The 19,503-nt window shown below is 33.1% G+C and overlaps 8 protein-coding genes across 8 annotated transcripts; 4 read left to right on the top strand and 4 right to left on the bottom strand.

Moving 5' to 3' along the window:
* Positions 1–268: 268 nt before the first annotated feature.
* On the bottom strand, positions 269–1,852 carry ACH1 (acetyl-CoA hydrolase; the record flags this gene model as incomplete). Its single annotated transcript, XM_041548515.1, has 1 exon — positions 269–1,852. One exon carries the CDS (start codon positions 1,850–1,852, stop codon positions 269–271), a length of 1,584 nt encoding a protein of 527 aa, XP_041404449.1.
* Positions 1,853–2,995: 1,143 nt separating this feature from the next.
* Positions 2,996–4,093, bottom strand: FUS3 (mitogen-activated serine/threonine-protein kinase FUS3; the record flags this gene model as incomplete). The annotated part of the gene is made up of 1 exon (XM_041548514.1): positions 2,996–4,093. The coding sequence occupies one exon, from the start codon at positions 4,091–4,093 to the stop codon at positions 2,996–2,998; it is 1,098 nt and encodes a 365-aa protein (XP_041404448.1).
* Positions 4,094–5,012: 919 nt separating this feature from the next.
* Positions 5,013–9,944, top strand: PEP1 (type I sorting receptor; the record flags this gene model as incomplete). The annotated part of the gene is made up of 1 exon (XM_041548513.1): positions 5,013–9,944. The coding sequence occupies one exon, from the start codon at positions 5,013–5,015 to the stop codon at positions 9,942–9,944; it is 4,932 nt and encodes a 1,643-aa protein (XP_041404447.1).
* Positions 9,945–10,310: 366 nt separating this feature from the next.
* On the top strand, positions 10,311–10,721 carry POP8 (ribonuclease P; the record flags this gene model as incomplete). The annotated part of the gene is made up of 1 exon (XM_041548512.1): positions 10,311–10,721. One exon carries the CDS (start codon positions 10,311–10,313, stop codon positions 10,719–10,721), a length of 411 nt encoding a protein of 136 aa, XP_041404446.1.
* A 132-nt stretch (positions 10,722–10,853) lies between these two features.
* APN2 (DNA-(apurinic or apyrimidinic site) lyase APN2) lies at positions 10,854–12,443 on the bottom strand (the record flags this gene model as incomplete). The annotated part of the gene is made up of 1 exon (XM_041548511.1): positions 10,854–12,443. The coding sequence occupies one exon, from the start codon at positions 12,441–12,443 to the stop codon at positions 10,854–10,856; it is 1,590 nt and encodes a 529-aa protein (XP_041404445.1).
* Positions 12,444–12,717: 274 nt separating this feature from the next.
* On the bottom strand, positions 12,718–14,415 carry RFT1 (glycolipid translocation protein; the record flags this gene model as incomplete). The annotated part of the gene is made up of 1 exon (XM_041548510.1): positions 12,718–14,415. The coding sequence occupies one exon, from the start codon at positions 14,413–14,415 to the stop codon at positions 12,718–12,720; it is 1,698 nt and encodes a 565-aa protein (XP_041404444.1).
* Positions 14,416–14,935: 520 nt separating this feature from the next.
* On the top strand, positions 14,936–15,379 carry HAP3 (Hap3p; the record flags this gene model as incomplete). The annotated part of the gene is made up of 1 exon (XM_041548509.1): positions 14,936–15,379. The coding sequence occupies one exon, from the start codon at positions 14,936–14,938 to the stop codon at positions 15,377–15,379; it is 444 nt and encodes a 147-aa protein (XP_041404443.1).
* Positions 15,380–15,993: 614 nt separating this feature from the next.
* PIM1 (ATP-dependent Lon protease PIM1) lies at positions 15,994–19,302 on the top strand (the record flags this gene model as incomplete). Its single annotated transcript, XM_041548508.1, has 1 exon — positions 15,994–19,302. The coding sequence occupies one exon, from the start codon at positions 15,994–15,996 to the stop codon at positions 19,300–19,302; it is 3,309 nt and encodes a 1,102-aa protein (XP_041404442.1).
* Between the last annotated feature and the right edge of the window lie 201 nt (positions 19,303–19,503).

The following is a 19,503-nucleotide window of genomic DNA, read 5'->3' as shown; positions in this document are numbered from 1 at the left end:
GGATTAATGAATTCTACTATATATATAGCAGGTATAACACCAACAATATGATTAATTTGTAACACTTACCAAACCAATCTCACTCTTTTAACAATATACCACTAATTGATCTAACAATTCAGAATAATTGAATATTAATACTTTTTTTATTTTACTTTCTAATGAGTATTTACATATAAGTGACATAAAACATTATATATATGTATATAAATGGATTTTATAATTTTAATTTTAATTTTGATATTGTTTTTATTTTTGTTTTTGTAGTTTACTCTACAGGGTCCCAAGAATCGACTTTCATAGTACCTTTCTCTACCAAATTATTATGGAATTTGAAAGCGTTCTTCAACATATGAGGTTCGTGTAAAGCCTTTTTCTTAGTTGCGTAATGTTCTGATCTCTCTAGATAATCAGTCAATAGATCTCTATAGTCTGGATGAGCACAACTATTAATGATTTCACGAGCTCTTTCTCTTGGTGCTAAACCTCTCAAATCGGCCAGACCTTGGTCTGTGACCAAAATATCCAAATCGTGTTCGGTGTGATCGACATGAGATGCAAATGGAACAATTGTAGATATACCAGTTGGATCGGTCTTAGTTGGTCTAGCGGATGGAGCGTGCATGATTGACAACTTGGCGTTTCTTAAGAAATCACCCGAACCACCTAGACCATGCAACATTCTTGAACCATTAACGTTAGTGGAGTTAGCATGAGCATAGATGTCTACTTCTACCGGAGTATTCATAGCAATGACACCTAAACGACGAATCAATTCTGGATTGTTTGAAACGACTTGAGATCTCAAAGATAATTTATTTTTGAAATTGTCCCAGTCTGAGAATAATCTCTTGAAACCATCTTCAGTTAATCTTACAGAGGTAGCAGAAGCATAATCTAAAGTACCATTGTCGAATAAATCCAAAAATGAATCTTGAATGACTTCACTCCAAACTGTTAAATGTTTAAATTTAGCATCAGTTAAACCTTCAATGACTGCGTTAGCCACATTACCAATACCACTTTGTAAAGGATGTAAAGTTTCAGGCAATCTACCCATTTTCACTTCATGTCTAAAGAAATCGACCAAATTACTTGCGATGGCTCTAGACATAGCATCAGAAGGAGTATTTGGACCCACTATATCTCTAGTGGTACTCTCAACAATAGCAACGACTCTTTCTGGATCCACAGGAATAGAATCCAGACCACATTTATCAGTGACATTGACATATGGATAAGGCTTTCTAAAAGGTGGATTTACAGGCATATCAATGTCATGTAAACCTTCAAAGGATGGTGTAGCAGTATTAACTTCGATAATAACTTTATCACTACAAGAAATAAATTCAGGTGAAGCACCAACAGAAGGCCCTGGAACAATCGAACCATCTTCTTTAATTGCGGTAGCTTCAATAATAGTATAATCTAAATAAGCGTGAGGATCCATTCTATCTTTAGTATAAAACCCATAGGTTAAATCTTGAGCAAACATCGATAAATGCTTATCGAAGAATTGTATCTTACCTTCATTAATTGCTTTAGAGATTGGTCTACCGACTTGATGAGGAGCTCTTCTTAGGATCATATCATGTGTAGCCCAAGCGTCTTCTTCTGGACCTGCAGAAGCTCCAACAAATAAATTAAAAGCTAATTTTCCTTGTAAATTATTTTTTTCCACATGCTTTACTAAAGCTTCTGGAACAGCTTTTGGCGTACCGACACCTGTAAAACCTGACCAACCTAAGTTTTGACCATGCTTAAATAATGGAATTAATTCATCTGCTAATTTAACTTTTTTCAAATATGGAGCGTATCTGACTCTTTCTTTAAGTAATTGCGAAACAGTCATGTTGTGTATGTATATGTGTATGCGTATGTGAATATATAATTATAGTTTATTTTTGTTAAGATGAAAAAATAAAAGCAATAAAAAGAAAAATATAATATTTCCTAAGAGAAACCAAATAGAAAAATAATATAAGAACGTATCGATAACCCTTTATATATAAATAGTTTAATTAAACCAAGATATCGTCATCTGGAAATATTAAAATAATAGCAAGTAAAGTAAACAGTTATAGATTGAATTAATTGGTAAACAATAATTAATAGTGAGTATAGTCACGCATTCAATCACGACATTACCCATCAAAAGCAAACTAAAAATTGCAACAGCAAATCATTTTCAAATTAAATTGTCTCGGACCAATTAGAGATGATTCAACAAAATTTATTATTAAATTTCACCCTCTCATTTGCCCAATACAAATTTCTGTAAGGGAAGAGCCTTTTCAAATTCATAATATCAGTTTCTCTCTCTCTCTCTCCCTTAAAAATGAAGTCCATTCAGCATGCAATTATCAGCGCTTCTGTCGCATTTCAACCCGCACCATGCTACACACCCATACATACTCGGGCACCACATCGCTCGCAAAAATGTATGGAATAATACGTGGTTTGTGCGCTTCTATCGCTGAAAATCAAAATTATCAGCCCCAGTCAACTACCATCGAAAGAAAGCGGGTTAATTGGCTGTAATATAACCATATCGACATATGTTATTGCTATGCAACTCTATTTCTATACAAATATACCAATTTGTTTTCTCGGAGCTATAAAATTTGAATATACACAGTTAAAGAGAAGTAGAACAAGAACAAATGGTACTGCGATACGTAACAAGTATATAATTCTCCTCTCTCGCTCCCTTAAAAGTAGGTTGGTATACACACACACATCCCCACAACACCGTTTAACATGATGATAGCGGACTGACTTACTGTAATATATCCAACTTCATATTGTAACCGGAGTTGCGGAAAACATACATTTAAATATTGCCTTTTCTATAATATGCTATTCCTGTATTTTGCAGGGTAATTAAATAAGGTATATATAATAATAATAATAATAATAATAATAATATTACTTACTATTACTATGGAGACGGTGAGATCTTCAATTATATTACGCGTATAGAAATCCAGAATCACTATGCAAATATTTCATTCCATAATAATTTTTTAAGATCTTTAGTAGTCAGAACATCTTTATAATTATCAAATTCAAAGAAACTTGATGGAATTGGTTTACCAATTGGTTCATCTTGTGGATCATGATATGTTGCTAAATAGGGATGATCTAAAATTTCTTGTGCCGTAATCCTATTATTTGGATTAAATACTAACATTTTACTTAATAAATCAATTCCTAATTCATTGCAACCTTTAAACATTTCAAATAAATTCGGTTTATTCATCTTTGGTAATTGTTTAATATATTGTCTGGCACGTGTAGATTCAATGCATTTCAAATCATCTTCCGTTGGTGAACCTAGTAATCCAAATATTAATAATAATTGATGTCTATAATCTTTACCAGGTAATATTGGCCTCTTTAAAAATAATTCTGCCAAGATACAACCACAGGACCATATATCTATTGCTCTTGAATATTTTGCTGCGGTTAACATTACTTCAGGTGCACGATACCATCTTGTGGCAACATATTCTGTCATTCCCGCGTTGGTCGATGTCATATTTTCATTTGTTGCCGTTGTGCTATCGTTTTCATCCGATGATGATGACGGTATTTTTTCTTCTTCAATAATTCTTGCTAAACCAAAATCACATATCTTTAAGTCACAATTCGAATTAATTAATAAATTCGAGGGCTTTAAATCCCTATGAATTATATTACTCGAATGTAATGTCTTTATACCACGAATTGTTTGATATAGAAAATATTGTATATGATCATCGCTTAAATTTTGTGTCATTATAACACGATGTAAATCTGTTTGCATCAATTCTTGAATAATATAAACTTCATTAAAATTTTCAAATGAATCAGGTCGTTGGATATCAAATATCGATATTATATTCTCATGTTGAAAATGTTTCAATATTTTAATTTCTCGTAAAGTACGTAAGGCAAATAATGGTTTATCAAATGGTTCAATCTTTTTAATTGCAACAATCTCATTTGTTGGCTTATGGATTGCCGAACATACAATACCATACGCACCTTCACCTAACATTGATTTTAATTGAAAATCACTGCTTATATTAAATACAATTTTTTTACCCATTGTTATGCTGTTGTTGTTGTTGTTGTTGTTGTTGTTGTCGTAGTATATGTGGTTACAATTATTTATTCTACAAGTACAGTATATATCATAGTTTACACATGAGATCATTGATTTATATATATACATATATATATATAAGTCCTTGGATCATTTTAAACTTCTTTGAGAGAGATGCCCAATTACATTATTACATTATAATCTCTTTTCTTTTTTCTTTTCTTAAAAAATATGCATGAACCTCAAAAACTATGATGATGCATAATTGTATGTATATATATATATATATACAAATGCGCAATAATCTCTATTAATGAGTACCATTGTTTGAAATATAATCTATTGTGTTTTATATGTAATAATGCAGTCCTACATAATGTATCGGCTGTCCTGTATTACTTCAAGCAGTATTAGTTCTATCTTGAAACAATCTTCGTTAGTTGTATCATATCCACTATATATTATCAACCCCCCCCCGTATCGTACAACATTACTGTCTTTGCGTGTTCTTTTTTTGACGGCATGTAAATTTGTTGCAAAGAAAACCACCTGAGAAGTGAAGAACTAAAGCAACAAAACAGCTAGAAAAAAACTAAAATTCAATATTTTAGCTTAGCTTAGTTACCGCTGTTGCTGTTGCTACCACTATTGTTGAAACTGTATGCGCATATCAACCTATCTATCCCTAGGAAAATGGATTTAAGAAATTAAAGGCGCAGGGAATTGCAACAACAGCAACAAAAAAATATTTGAATTAATTTACACACACATATTTTATTTTTATTAGATACAGAACTTACCCTTGAAATAGTTATATTATTAAATAGGTTGTTTAAGAATTGTCTTTTACTTTTAAAGACAGTGCAATAAGAAACGGTAATAGTATCTGTAGTATCACCATTCATCCTCTTTTCGCTCAATAATGAGATACTTACATACCATAGGGGTACTCTTATTACTATGGTTTTATACAGTAATTGCAAAAGATGAATCATTTGCGCCTAAAGTAACACTGACTAGGAATAAACAATTGCAACCGTATGGTATCTTTGATGATTCTACTACTTTACTCAGAACAGAGAATGATAGATTACAAATCTCTCATGATAATGGTGAAAATTGGTCTAATGTGAAAGAAATTAAAGATAAGATCAATTATTTTACCATTGATGAAAATTTTCCTAAATTCAGAGCATTTGTATATACTATGAATAAAAATTACATTTATATGACCTATGATAAGGGTAATAGTTGGACTCAACTTGAATATAATGTACCAAACGAATTGCATGATAAGGATCGTATCCCCTATTGTTGGGTGACTACTCATGCTACTCAACAAGATGAAATGTTTCTGACTTGTAGTGCATGTCGTGAAGTCACTAAAGAAGAAAATAATAAAGATAAAACAAATTATGATGAGGATAAGAAAAATGATGATAAAAAAGATGATCCATTACAAGAGATATTGGATGATTTAGGTGATATTTTTTTTCATTCAAGAAGTTATTGTGAACAAGTTATCTTAAAATCAAGTAATCGTGGGAAATCTTTTGATTTTATTGAATCGCCGTTTAAAGTGAAAGACGAAGATAAACTTATTACATTCCATACTGGATCACGTTGTCACTATGCAAGAATTAGTGAGAAATCTACTATTCAAGTAGATGGAACAACATTAATTTGCAATTTTGAAAAAGTTCAAAAAGCATTATCCACAGATGGAGGTATTAAAATGATTTCACAATTATATACAATTACAGGTAAGAAAATTAATTCATTGGATTTTTTTAAAGATATGACTATAACTTCTTTACAAGTATTGAATTCAAATTTAGTAGTGATTACACAAGAAGATAGATTTAATAGTCATTCAAACAAGAAAATATGGGTATCTAATGATATGCAAACTTTCAAACAAGCTTATGTTCCAACAGATTTAACCTTTAATGAAATGTCATATTCAATGTATGAAGATTCTCTTGGTAGAATTATTATTCCAATTATAAAATCGGAAGTAGAAGAGAACAAACAGAAAGAAGATTCAAATGAGAACAAATATAGACAGCTACGTAGGAATTTCAAATATAATGACGTTTTAGTATCTGATTATACAGGTTTGAAATTCTCAGATTATGATTGGATAGATAGATCTGTCGATGGTCGTACTTCGGTAGAACCAATTAATTATTTGAAAGGTACCATAATCAATAGTTTTTTCGGTAGGGGATACTACTCAAATAGAGAGAAGCCTGACAGTGAATTGGTTGGTTCTTCTAAGATTTCCTTTGATAATGGTGTTACATGGAATTATTTGAAGGTTGTTGATCCAGAAAATAAAGATAGTTATAGTTGTAATATTAACGACCCAGAAAGTTGTTCCATTCTATCATTAAATCATTTCAATAATTATGTAGTTCCTTCAGCAGGTATTTTGATGGTATCTGGTGTGCTGAGTGACGGTTATTCTTATAACTATAATGATGAAAAGACATTTGTCTCAAGGGATGGTGGTAAGACATGGAAAAAAGCTTTGGATTTCCCAACAATATCTGTAGTGGGTGATGGTGGTAATATCATTGTTGCTGTACCATTCAATGCAGAGAGCGATGGCGATCCAAAATCAGAAGTGTATTACTCCTTAGATCAAGGTGAAACATGGGCTGAATATCAATTGGACGTTGCCTTATACCCAGCTATGCTAATTAATACCACTCCAGATGGTTCAGGATCAACTTTCTTCCTTGAGGCATTTAAATCTTCATCTAAACCATTTGAAGACGGTGATTACGATAACAAAAGTTTCTTCTATATTCTTGATTTCTCAGATGCATTTAACGGTAAGAAATGTGGTAAGAACGATTTTGAAATATTCTATCTAAACAGTGGAGATTGTGTCAATGGTGCCAAATATAGTTACAGAAGAAGAAAATATGATTCAGAATGTCTCGTGAAGGAAGTCTTTACTGACTTAGAATTAGATGAAGAAATATGCCCTCAATGTACTGATGCAGACTATGAATGTTCATTTGAATTCACAAAAGACGATAAGGGACATTGTGTACCTGATTTTAATTTATTGGAATTTTCTGGAATTTGTACAAATGAAAAAAGAAATGAAATGAATTTAAAACCAAGACGTAAGATTATTGGGAACAAATGTACAAAGGAATTAAAAATAGATTCAGTCGATGTACAATGTGGTATATTAGCAGACCCTGGAAGAGGTAATGATAAGATATCTGTCACTGAAAACGTTATTGCTGGTGAACCAAGATTCTATGAATACTTCGATACTGATGAAGATGAATCTCTAATTATTGGAACCACTAGATACGAATTTTTCATTTCTCATGATGGTGGTAAGACTGTGAAAAAAATCGATACTAATGATGAAAAAATTATTGAAATCATATATAATCCGTACTCTAATTCTTCCGCTTATTTATTCAGTTCATCTGGTTCCATTTTTATTACTCATGATAGAGGCTACACTTTTTTCTCTAATAAATTACCAGATGCCATTCAATTAGGCTTCCCATTAAACTTCCATCCAGAAGATCCAAACACTTTTATTTATTATGGTGGTAAAGGTTGTGAAAATATCTATAGCAGTGATTGTAGAATAATGTCTTATATTACAAGAGATGGTGGTAAGACTTTTGAGGAATTATTAGAAGGTGCTGTCCATTGCGAATTTACAGGTGCGTTATTTGATCATCCAGCTAATGAAGATATGATGAATTGTCAGATAAGAGATATTAGAAAAAACGCAAAATCATTGGTTTCTTCAACTGATTATTTCAAGAACGAGAAGACAATCTTTGAAAACATTATAGGTTATATGTCATCGGGTGGGTTCACTATTGTTGCTGTTACTCACGATAAAAATGAATTAAGAGCTTATGTAACATTAGATGGTGAAGAATACGCTGAAGCAAAGCTTCCTCAAGAGTTATCTGATATCCCACAGAAGACTTTCACTGTTTTAGGTACCAATACAGGATCAATCTTCTTGCATATGGGTACCACCGAGGGCCGTACTAATCCCCACGGTGATCTATTAAAATCGAATTCCAATGGTACTTCCTTTGTGACTTTACAAAAGAATGTCAACAGTAATATGAATGGCCAAGTTGATTTTGAAAAGATTCAAGGCTTGGAAGGTATCATCCTAATTAACATCGTTGAGAATCCAGAAGATGCCAGTAACGTAGACTCTAAGAAGAAATTAAAGACAAAGATTACATTTAATGATGGTGCCGATTGGTCATATATCACACCACCTACCAGAGATTCTGAAGGTAAGAAATATAACTGTAAGAGCGGATCACTTGAAAAATGTTCTTTGAATTTACACGGGTACACTGAGAGATATGATGTAAGAGACACTTTTTCATCCGGTTCTGCGCATGGTATGCTATTTGCTAGGGGTAATGTTGGTGAATTTTTATTACCGATGAGTGAATCGTCGACCTTTTTAACTACCGATGGAGGTATGACCTGGAAGGAAGTAAAGAAGGGCGCATACCAATGGGAGTTTGGTGACCACGGTGGTATTTTAGTCTTGGTTCCCGAAGGAAAAGAAACTGATACTCTAACATACTCTTTAGATTTTGGGAAGACGTGGAATGAATATAAATTCAGTAGTGAGAAGGTTGTAATTAAAGATATCATAACTGTTCCTCAAGATTCTGCATTAAGATTCCTTCTTGTAGGCCAAAAATCAAATGTCCAAGGTGCTTCAATTAAGACTTACGCAATTGATTTTAGCGGAAGTTTCCAAAAACAATGTGATTTTGAAATTAATGGTAATAAGGATGATGATTTTGCATTTATTTCAATTGGTTCATCAAATGATAAATGTCTATTTGGTCATGAAGAAGAATACTTGAAGAAGATTAACACTGACTGTTTTGTTGGTAACATTCCATTAACAAAATTTTCTAAGATAACAAAGAATTGTACTTGTACAAGAAGTGATTTCGAATGTGATTATAATTTCATTAAAGCAAACGATGGTACTTGCAAACTTGTCGAGGGACTAATGCCAGCACCTGCATCCGACATTTGTAGGAAGAATGTAGATTTGATAGAATTTTCAGATTTAACTGGTTACAGAAAGATTGCGTTATCCACTTGCAGAGGTGGCTTAACTCTGGATGTCGCTTCGGATACATATCCATGTCCAGGTAAGGAAAGCGAATTTAACAAGAAATACGGTATCAGTGGAAGATCATTCTTCCTAATATTCTTTATTCCATTCGTTCTATTGAGTGCATTACTATGGTTTGTATACGATCGTGGTATTAGAAGAAACGGTGGTTTCTCCAGATTTGGTGAAATTAGATTAGGCGATGAAAATCAAATGATTGAAAACAATGAAACAGACAGAATGGTGAATGCCACTGTGAAATTTGGTTTGATCATATTTTCTGGAATTCATGCCGGATTTGAAATGTTTAAGCGTAGTGTCAGAGGATTATCCGATAGATTTACCGGAAGAATGAGATCAAGAAGAGGTCCAACATACTCATCATTAATGAATGACCAATTTTTGGATGAAGCCGACGATTTATTGGCTGGTCACGATGAAGATGCTAATGATTTATCCAGTTTCATAGGCAACGATACCAACTTCGATATTGATGATGAATCCAATGCTGCATCTGATGTAACTAGTAATGGTGACGTTCATGTGCAGCCATACAATGATAATATAGAGACAGAAAATACAACACAGCAACCATACACTGATGATACTATTTCTGATGAAGTTCCTGCACCTCTAACAGATTCAACAACAAAGGTTACAGACACGACTACTGATTCAATGCATAATGACGAAGAATAATAGGTCAACACTGCATATATAGTAATTTAATTTGTAGTTGACAATCGCCTTCAAATATATTAAGATATAGATATATAAGGATTTTCGACTAAAATATAACACATTTATAAATATACAACTTGCTAACTGGATATACTGACAAATACCGAAGTAGTGAAACTTGTACTATGCAATACATTTTTTATTGAAGTCTCCACTACCTTGTCGTCTTCTCTGCGCTTTAAATTATAAGCCGAATTTATTGAGATAAAGAAATATAAACCTTCATAATTTTCATGTACCATAACCAATGGCATACTACTATAGATAAATACAACCGTATGTTAGAGAGAATAAAAATAAATTAGTGCTAACTCGAGCCAAGCTATGTCTAAATGTATAAAGGTGAAAGAATGGACTTATTTTAAGTTATCCATAACAACTCTGGATAAAGAAACAGACGACGAGAATGTATTCGATGAGATGACATGGAGACAGTGGCTAAAAAATGCATTGAAACGCTCGCATGGTATATTTGGAGAAGGTATTGAATATTATATTGTGAGGCATGATGGCAATATTCTATATATTAAGGTATTTTTTAAGGATAAGGATATTCTTTCACAAGCAATAGCGACTTACATATCCAGTGAGGAATTGGTAGGAAGACCTCTGATTGTGTCCATCGTCCTCGAGGCCAATAACATCGACGACTTATCAAATAATGCGGACGATATATTATGGCTGACAAGATTGAAGGAGGATACTCAAAATGACAGTGAATGTGCTCCGGTATAAATATGTAGCTTTTAGAGAAAATCGTTGTCATCATCACTTTTATCATCATTGGTCATTATTCTATAATTATATAGGTGCATTATATATATATATGTTCAAATAACACTTCGCATTAGAACATAGATAACAAAATTATACCCACTTAAAGAACCCACATGAAGAATCAGGATCATTAGGATCACCCCTAGATTTATGACACGTCCAAAACTTCTTCCCAGGGTTATCTGATGTCTTTGAAGTTTTTAGAATACAAACGTCTCCATGTCTACACAGAGGAGGGCTTCCAAAGATATCTTTTAAAGATTTTGCGTCACTTTGGGATGAAGAGATCCTAGTTGTACGTAGACTTATTCCCTTGTCAGGACCAGCATTTCGTGTGGATAATGTACGGTTTGGACGTTGAGTTTTTGTGATCTTGAAAAAGGTATCGATGGATTTTTCCTTCTTAGCCATTCCATACTTTACGGTATTGGATGTACTCGCGGATGATGAATTTGATATCCTTGGTAGAGGCGCCGTCTTTGACCTTTTTGCAAACATAGAAAGAACATCATAATTCATAAGATTAAATTTATATCTGGCTTCAAATTTCGGAATTTTTGAACTACTGGGTTTTATTTCAGTTGATATCGATTCGAATGATAGATCGGCATACACTGGACAATGATCTGATCCCATAACTTCAGCAAGGATATTAGCATCTTTTATATTATATTTCAAAACGTCTGTCAATAGAATGAGGTCTATTCTAGAACCATAATTTGAAGGTCTGGTATTTTTCAAAGTGTTCCATACCGTATACATTTTTAATCGATCGCGTCCCTGTATATAACGAGTACTATCTACTAGGATACCGTCATCAGCCAACTCTGGGATAATCGAGTCTGATAGCAACATATTCAATAACTTTCTATGAGGAGTATCTGGATTCAATATAAACTTAACTGCATCAGAGTAATATTTTGATTCCACCATAGTCCCCGTATTATACTCTTGTAAGTTAATATTTGCCAGATTCAAACAATCGGCACTGTCAATTAGATCACGACAGATATTGATATCACCCATAAATGCAACATTCTTACCCATCTTCGTAAAATTCCGTATTCTATTAAATAGAACTTTAATGAAAGTCATTCTGAAAACTTCACCTTCGTCAGTTAAGCCGGAATTTGCCGGTGAATAAACACATATAACAATCATATTGTAAGCCAGTTCTATCATTACACATCTACCTTCAGAATCTAGATCTAACAGTAATTGTTCATCTGTAATACCAAGATCATCGTATCCACCTAATCCAAGATTCACATCATCTCTATATCTTATTTGTTGTCCGTTAACCTTAACAGTTAATAAACCAGTAATTCCTTCTTCTGCTTTTACAACTTTTAATGTATTATGGCAGGGGTGATCCTCTGGTAATATCCGTATCCAGCAACCAACCCCTGAGTAACCCTTTTTAACTTTTGGAATAGATATAAAAGAATAAAACCCATCCACTTTACCCCATTTTGATATAGCCAATGTGTCTGTTTTAAGTTCTTGAAATGAGATAATGTCAGAGTCAAAATAATCAAATACATCTTTCAATGAGGATTTCATTTGAGAGAAAGGGTGATAATGAAAAAAAGTTCTTATACCATTGACATTGAATGTAAGAAATCGTATCAGATCATTCTTAGCTTTACGTTTGATCGTTTTATCTGGAATATTAGTCATTTCCAGGGAGTCTAATTGGCTGGAAAAAAAAACTTAAAAGGAGGAAACAATTTAGAATGTATCAATTAGTAGATGTTGCGACATCTTGTATGATATGTATGGTTACATTCTGTTTATATAAAAATTGTATTGTTTACATTCTGTTTTCCTGTAATCGCGTTCCTTAACGCCTTAGCTCATCCATTTTAACTGTAAACAGCTTCAGCTTACTAATTCCGTAATAGAATATATTCTTACAAAATCATTATATATAAATGTATATGCCGTATATTTTCTATATCTCCTTTACTTCTGTTAGTTTATTTTTACCTATCATCCCTTTAATATATGTTCTTTCCTTGACTAGAATCAACACCAGTAACAATAGAGCAAAAGTTACATTAATGAATAATTGCTTGAAATTTCTAACGTATCCGATAGTGACCCAATTAATAATACTAATACTGACACCAGCCACTGACACAATTCCGAAATTATGAAAATTTAAGAAGAAGGACGATTCTTTAGTGTATAATTTGCTGTAGAAGTTTTTAATGAAAATAATACAATAAATGATTCTAAGTATCATGTTAATAATATTTGAAATGATTAACCCATTTATTGATAAGTCTAATTTTTCAATGAGGATCCAACAATTGACCAAGAAAATTCCTGAAAATGTCATCATAAAATATGAATGTTTCAATATTTGGTCACCTGTAGCTACACTTTGGAAAAAGGCCTCAAAGATACCATTCATTGATAAGAAAGGTAAATAGAAACAGTATACTCTTATTGTATCCAGGACTGCTGTTGTGGACCATTTGGACCCGATTAAGAATTGTAAAAGGAATGAGGAATTTACCGGTCCAAATATAACAATTAATAAGGATAAATACAGGTAAAATTTAGTCAAATTAACTAAAACATCCATAGAAAGCTTTAAGTTTCTTGAATTCTGTGTAGTCAACAATCTAGCTAAAAATAATCTTAATGATTCTTCAATTGGTGCAAATAATAAACGTGTTACTAGAGACCCATAATTTGATAGTAATGAGTAAATCCCTTGTTCTTCCACTGTGCACATAGAGTTGATGATCAATTTATCACCTTCAGTCAATAAATGCTTAAAACATAATTGGAAATATACTTTTTTAAAATGTTCTAAGATATCATTTTGGAAATAATATTGTTTCTTGTATGTTGTAGAAGCTGACACGGTGGTAATCTTAGTTAATCTAATATGGAACAATTTTTTTGGTTTAAAATTTCTTAAATAATCCCAGTAGTAACATAATAATAAAGTAATCGAATGGGTCAATTTTGCAAGTGCAAACGCTAGAATAGCGATACCTTCTTTATTCATATCTGTAATCTCCAAACTACCTATAGTGACCATATGAGTTTGAAATAAATAAATAACAGAAAAATTCACTAGACAACTCATTGCCACGGCAATAGATTCAAATCTTGATCTGACATTATAGTTCAATAAGAATTGATTCACTATATAGAATGGTTCACTTAACAATTCGACTAACATACTAACCCATATGATCAAGATTGACCATTGAAAAAAGGGTAAACTGATAAAATATGCATTAATATTAGTATATTGCCATGTAGTTAATACTAATGACAATGGAATCCCAATCCATAATGGTATATGAGCAAAATTCACCATTGTTTGTAAATTTTGTCTCTTATAATGACTACTGATGTGGTCAGCAGCCTTTTCATTGGTATTATTGTCATCATCTGTCTCGTTATCCTTAATTCTAAGAGTAGATAATCTAATGGCTTCTCTACTGAAAAATAATACAGTTCCTAATATGAACTCCAAAAAAGCAGTTATACCAAAAATTCTAGGCGAAAGGAATCGTACTAAGACACTGTTCAATAAAAAGGTGATAATCTTAGTAAACAATTGTGCTAAGATTAAGAATGTTGCACCTTTAGTAGATTTCTTCAAGATCTCATTACTGTTTGACATGATGATCTCTTAATGATATGATGAGTNGAGTAGAAAAAAAAAAAAAAAAACTAAAACCACAACGTGAGTGTTATAAAAACACACTATACTGTACTGATAGTAATTAAAAGTCCTGTAAGTGTCTAAATGTTTACAACAATCCAGTGATTAATTCGTTAAATAATATGTCATGTTTATGTTTATATTAAATGTGTGTACGTTGTTTCTATATAGGAAAGACAGAACCGACATTACCATTTCAAGGACACGCGCACTTCAAAACTTCAAAAACGAAAACAGATGAAATCCATCAAAAGTTTTAAACTTCAAAGGGTTTCTCCCTTCTCATGCATGATAACAAGAACAAGAAGAACGTGGAAGGTAAAAAACTACGACCAGATTTTAACTTAATGTACAGGGAAATAATAAACAGATAAAAATGACGAACGAAGTAAATGCAGGTGACAGTAATAATTCAACCGCTAGTAATGGCAACAACTACATGGGAGCACTAGACGACCATCATAACGACAGCAAAGACATGTTAGAGAACCCTCATATCTATGAGTTGAGAGAACAGGATAGATGGCTACCTATAAATAATGTGGCTCGACTGATGAAGAATACATTGCCTGTTACAGCTAAGGTTTCAAAGGATGCCAAAGAGTGTATGCAAGAGTGTGTTAGTGAATTTATATCGTTTGTAACCAGTGAAGCTGGCGATAGATGTACAGCCGATAAGAGGAAGACTATCAATGGGGAAGACATATTGATATCATTGCATGCGTTAGGGTTTGAGAATTATGCTGAAGTGTTGAAAATATATTTGGCCAAATATAGACATCAACAGGCGTTACGCAATCAACAGATGTTGGAAGAAGAGGAAGAAAAAATGAGAGATCAAGAAGAAGGGCAAGAACGGAAAGTACAACCAACTAATGATAGTGAGGAACCTGTGACTGAAGAAAAGACAGAACAAAAGTAACAAGCATATTAAAAAAAAAAATGTTGTGAGAAATCACGAACCGTAAATGGAAAAGCTATTATGACCTCTGGAAGTGTCAGAAAAGATACAGTGAAATTGTACAAAATTCTCAGATTACTTCCCTTCCTTTCTTATGCATACATACTCAACCACATATATATATTTACATATTCACGACCCCTACCCCCATATAAATAGAACAAAACTAACAGCAGCAGGCATCGACCCAGAAGTATCAATAGCAGACGATATACTATTTATTGCAATGATAGAAATGGAAATTGTAATTAAAAGAATATGGTACTCCATGTTTTATTGCTGTCACTTCACTATCAGTATTTTATTCTCTTTTAGTAATATTAATAAATCGTTAAAGGTGCAAAGCTAAGCGTAAAGGCGGATTTTCGAAATTTTGCCACTTTTCCAATGCGAAAGACACGAAGGGGAGAGAGAAAGACAATCAAACTATTAAATAGATATTAAGAATAACTAAGATAAAGAGATAACTTGGAACTATTAAAAAGTTATTACTTTTTTCGCTGTTGTATATTGTTTGTTTGTTTGCTTTTGAGAATATACGAAAACATACATATATAAAGTTACTGACGGGAAAGATGCTTCGATTCAAGGCTTCTACTACTCGTAACATAACGAGGTTATTAAAAAATACCGTTAGGACTAATACTTTCATTCATACGCCAATAAGATTTGCTACTTCTATCTCATATGAAAACGATCTTTTGGATTCAGAACTGAAATGGTCTCCAAACACTATACTGTTTAAAAATTCTAAAAATAATAATAATATTTCTAATAGTACAAACAATAAACCCGTGTCAAAGGATAAAAAGAAAGATCGTAAGAAGGAAAATGACGAAAATAAAGAAGTTCCTGTAAATAAGAATAACAATATAACTGAACAAAAGGGTAAATCATCTTCGTCAGCCGAGACCGGAAGTGGCGCTCCTGCAACTCCCCCAAACAATAACAACAATGGTGATGGAGGAAATGATGGACATGATCCAGTGAAACTAGATACTAGTTTGCCAGAGATATACCCCCAGATGTTGGCTTTACCGATATCAAGAAGACCGTTATTTCCTGGGTTTTATAAGGCAGTAGTTATCTCTGATCCAGATGTAATGAAGGCGATCACTGAAATGTTGGACCGTCAACAACCATACATTGGCGCATTCATGTTGAAGGATTCCTCAGTTGATACTGACATTATTAAGAATAGAGATGATGTACATTCAGTGGGTGTATTAGCTCAAATTACTAGCGCATTCCCAAGTAAAGATGAAAAAACTGGTTCTGAAACTATGACAGCTTTACTATATCCACATAGAAGAATCAAAATTGATGAATTAGTTCCACCTGTTATCGAAGAAAAGGCAAAGGAACCACAGGATATAAAGAATATTATAGTGGAAAAGATTGTGGAACCAACAAAAAAGGAGTCTCAAAGCACAGAAAAAGAAACAGAAAAAGTTAACGATACAGAGGAGACTAGTGCGAAGACTAACGAAACTGAACCAAAGGATGAAACTGATATTGAACCTGCCAAAAAAAATAATGTTGTCGAAGAGTCTTCAAAAACTGATGGCACATTAATCTCTGAATTCAATCCTACAGAATTCTTGAAAAAATTCAAAGTATCTTTAGTAAATGTTTCCAATTTGGAAGATGATCCATTCGATAGGAAATCTCCTATAATTAATGCATTGACTTCTGAAATTTTGAAAGTATTTAAGGAAATATCTCAATTAAATACCATGTTTAGAGAACAAATTGCTACTTTTTCAGCATCTATTCAATCGGCTACTACTAATATCTTTGAAGAACCTGCAAGATTGGCAGATTTTGCTGCTGCTGTTTCAGCAGGCGAAGAAGATGAATTGCAAGATATACTAAGTTCATTAAATATTGAACAACGCTTAGAAAAATCGTTATTGGTTCTAAAAAAGGAATTAATGAATGCTGAACTACAAAATAAGATCTCAAAAGATGTTGAGACAAAGATACAAAAGAGACAAAGAGAATATTATTTGATGGAACAATTAAAGGGGATCAAAAGAGAACTAGGGATCGATGACGGACGTGATAAATTGATTGAGACATACAAGAAACGTGTTGAAAAATTAAAACTACCAAAGAATGTCAAGAAAATATTTGATGATGAACTGATGAAATTATCTACATTAGAGACCTCTATGTCCGAATTTGGTGTTACAAGAAACTATTTGGATTGGATAACATCTCTTCCATGGGGTTTGATATCGAGGGAACAATATTCAATTGATGTTGCAAAGACAATTCTAGATGAAGACCATTATGGTATGAAAGATGTCAAGGACCGTATTCTTGAATTCATTGCAGTGGGTAAATTGTTAGGAAAAGTCGATGGTAAAATTATTTGTTTTGTTGGTCCACCTGGTGTTGGTAAGACATCTATTGGTAAATCTATTGCTCGTGCTTTAAACCGTAAATTTTTCCGATTCTCCGTTGGTGGTATGTCTGATGTTGCTGAAATTAAAGGTCACAGGAGAACATACATTGGTGCACTACCAGGTAGAATCATCCAAGCTTTAAAGAAATGTCAAACTCAAAATCCTTTAATATTAATTGATGAAATTGATAAAATTGGCCACGGTGGTATGCATGGTGATCCTTCTTCTGCCTTGTTAGAAGTATTAGATCCAGAGCAAAACAATAGCTTTTTGGATAATTATCTAGATATCCCTATCGATCTATCGAAAGTTTTATTTGTTTGCACTGCCAATACGCTGGATACTATCCCAAGACCATTGCTGGACCGTATGGAGGTAATTGAATTGACTGGGTACGTTGCAGAAGAGAAAGTTCAAATTGCAGAAAGATACCTTGTTCCTCAAGCTAGAAAGACCGCAGGTTTAACTAATGCCAATGTTGAACTAACAGAAAATGCTACAGTTGCGTTGATGAAGCACTATTGTAGAGAAAGTGGTGTTAGAAATTTAAAGAAACAAATTGAAAAGATATACAGAAAGGCTGCTTTAAACATCTTAAAAAAAATTGCTGAAACATCCGATCCTCTTGTTGAACCGGTATCAACTTCTAAGACATCCGAAGCTGAGTTTAAAGAAGATGAAGTTAAAGATATTGAGATTGAAAACGAAGAAGATAAGAGTAAAGCTATGGTGGTCCCAGATAATATTAGTGTATCTATCACACCTGAAAACTTAAAGGATTATGTCGGTCCTCCAATCTACACTACCGATAGACTATATGAAACTACACCACCAGGCATTGTCATGGGACTGGCATGGACAAGTATGGGAGGTTGTTCGTTATATGTGGAGTCTGTCCTAGAACAACCACTTCATAATTGTAAGCACCCAACTCTAGAACGTACTGGTCAGCTTGGTGACGTGATGAAAGAATCATCTCGTCTTGCCTACTCATTCTCTAAAATGTTTTTGGCTAATAAATTCCCTGAAAATAGATTTTTCCAACAGGCTTCCATACATCTACATTGTCCAGAAGGTGCAACACCTAAGGATGGTCCATCTGCAGGTGTTACTATGGCCACATCATTCCTATCATTATCATTAAACAAGTCCATTGAACCAACAGTGGCAATGACAGGTGAATTGACATTAACCGGTAAAGTGTTACGTATTGGTGGGTTGAGAGAAAAAGCTGTAGCTGCGAAGAGATCCGGTGCCAAGACAATTATCTTCCCCAAGGATAATTGGAGTGATTGGGAGGAATTACCTGCCAATGTGAAAGAAGGTTTAACTCCTCTTCCAGCTGACTGGTACGGAGACATTTTCAATAAATTGTTCCCAGATATGTCCACAGAAGAAGGTAATGCAGTCTGGGCTTCCGAATTCGCTTTACTGGATGCCAAGAAAAACAAAGACCATGATAACGATGACTAATTATTCCTAATTTCCAATACATAATTCTAATAATAATAAAATATATAAATATCTTTTGTAAATAATACATTTCCAACATATCTTAAACACTTTATTATCCAAAAAAATGGTATTATTCTTATTTATAGAAGGTGGTCTATTAGAAGTGTAATTTCTTTTCCTAATCGGGTAAAAATGTACATTTTATTTTCGCGGCACTAA

This window comes from Maudiozyma barnettii, assembly GCF_903064755.1.
Source record: "Maudiozyma barnettii strain CLIB 1767 genome assembly, contig: KABA2_01, whole genome shotgun sequence".
NCBI classification, from domain to species: Eukaryota; Fungi; Ascomycota; class Saccharomycetes; order Saccharomycetales; family Saccharomycetaceae; genus Maudiozyma; species Maudiozyma barnettii.
Note: the sequence above shows the minus strand (reverse complement) of the source record. Positions and strands in the feature narration are given on the sequence as shown.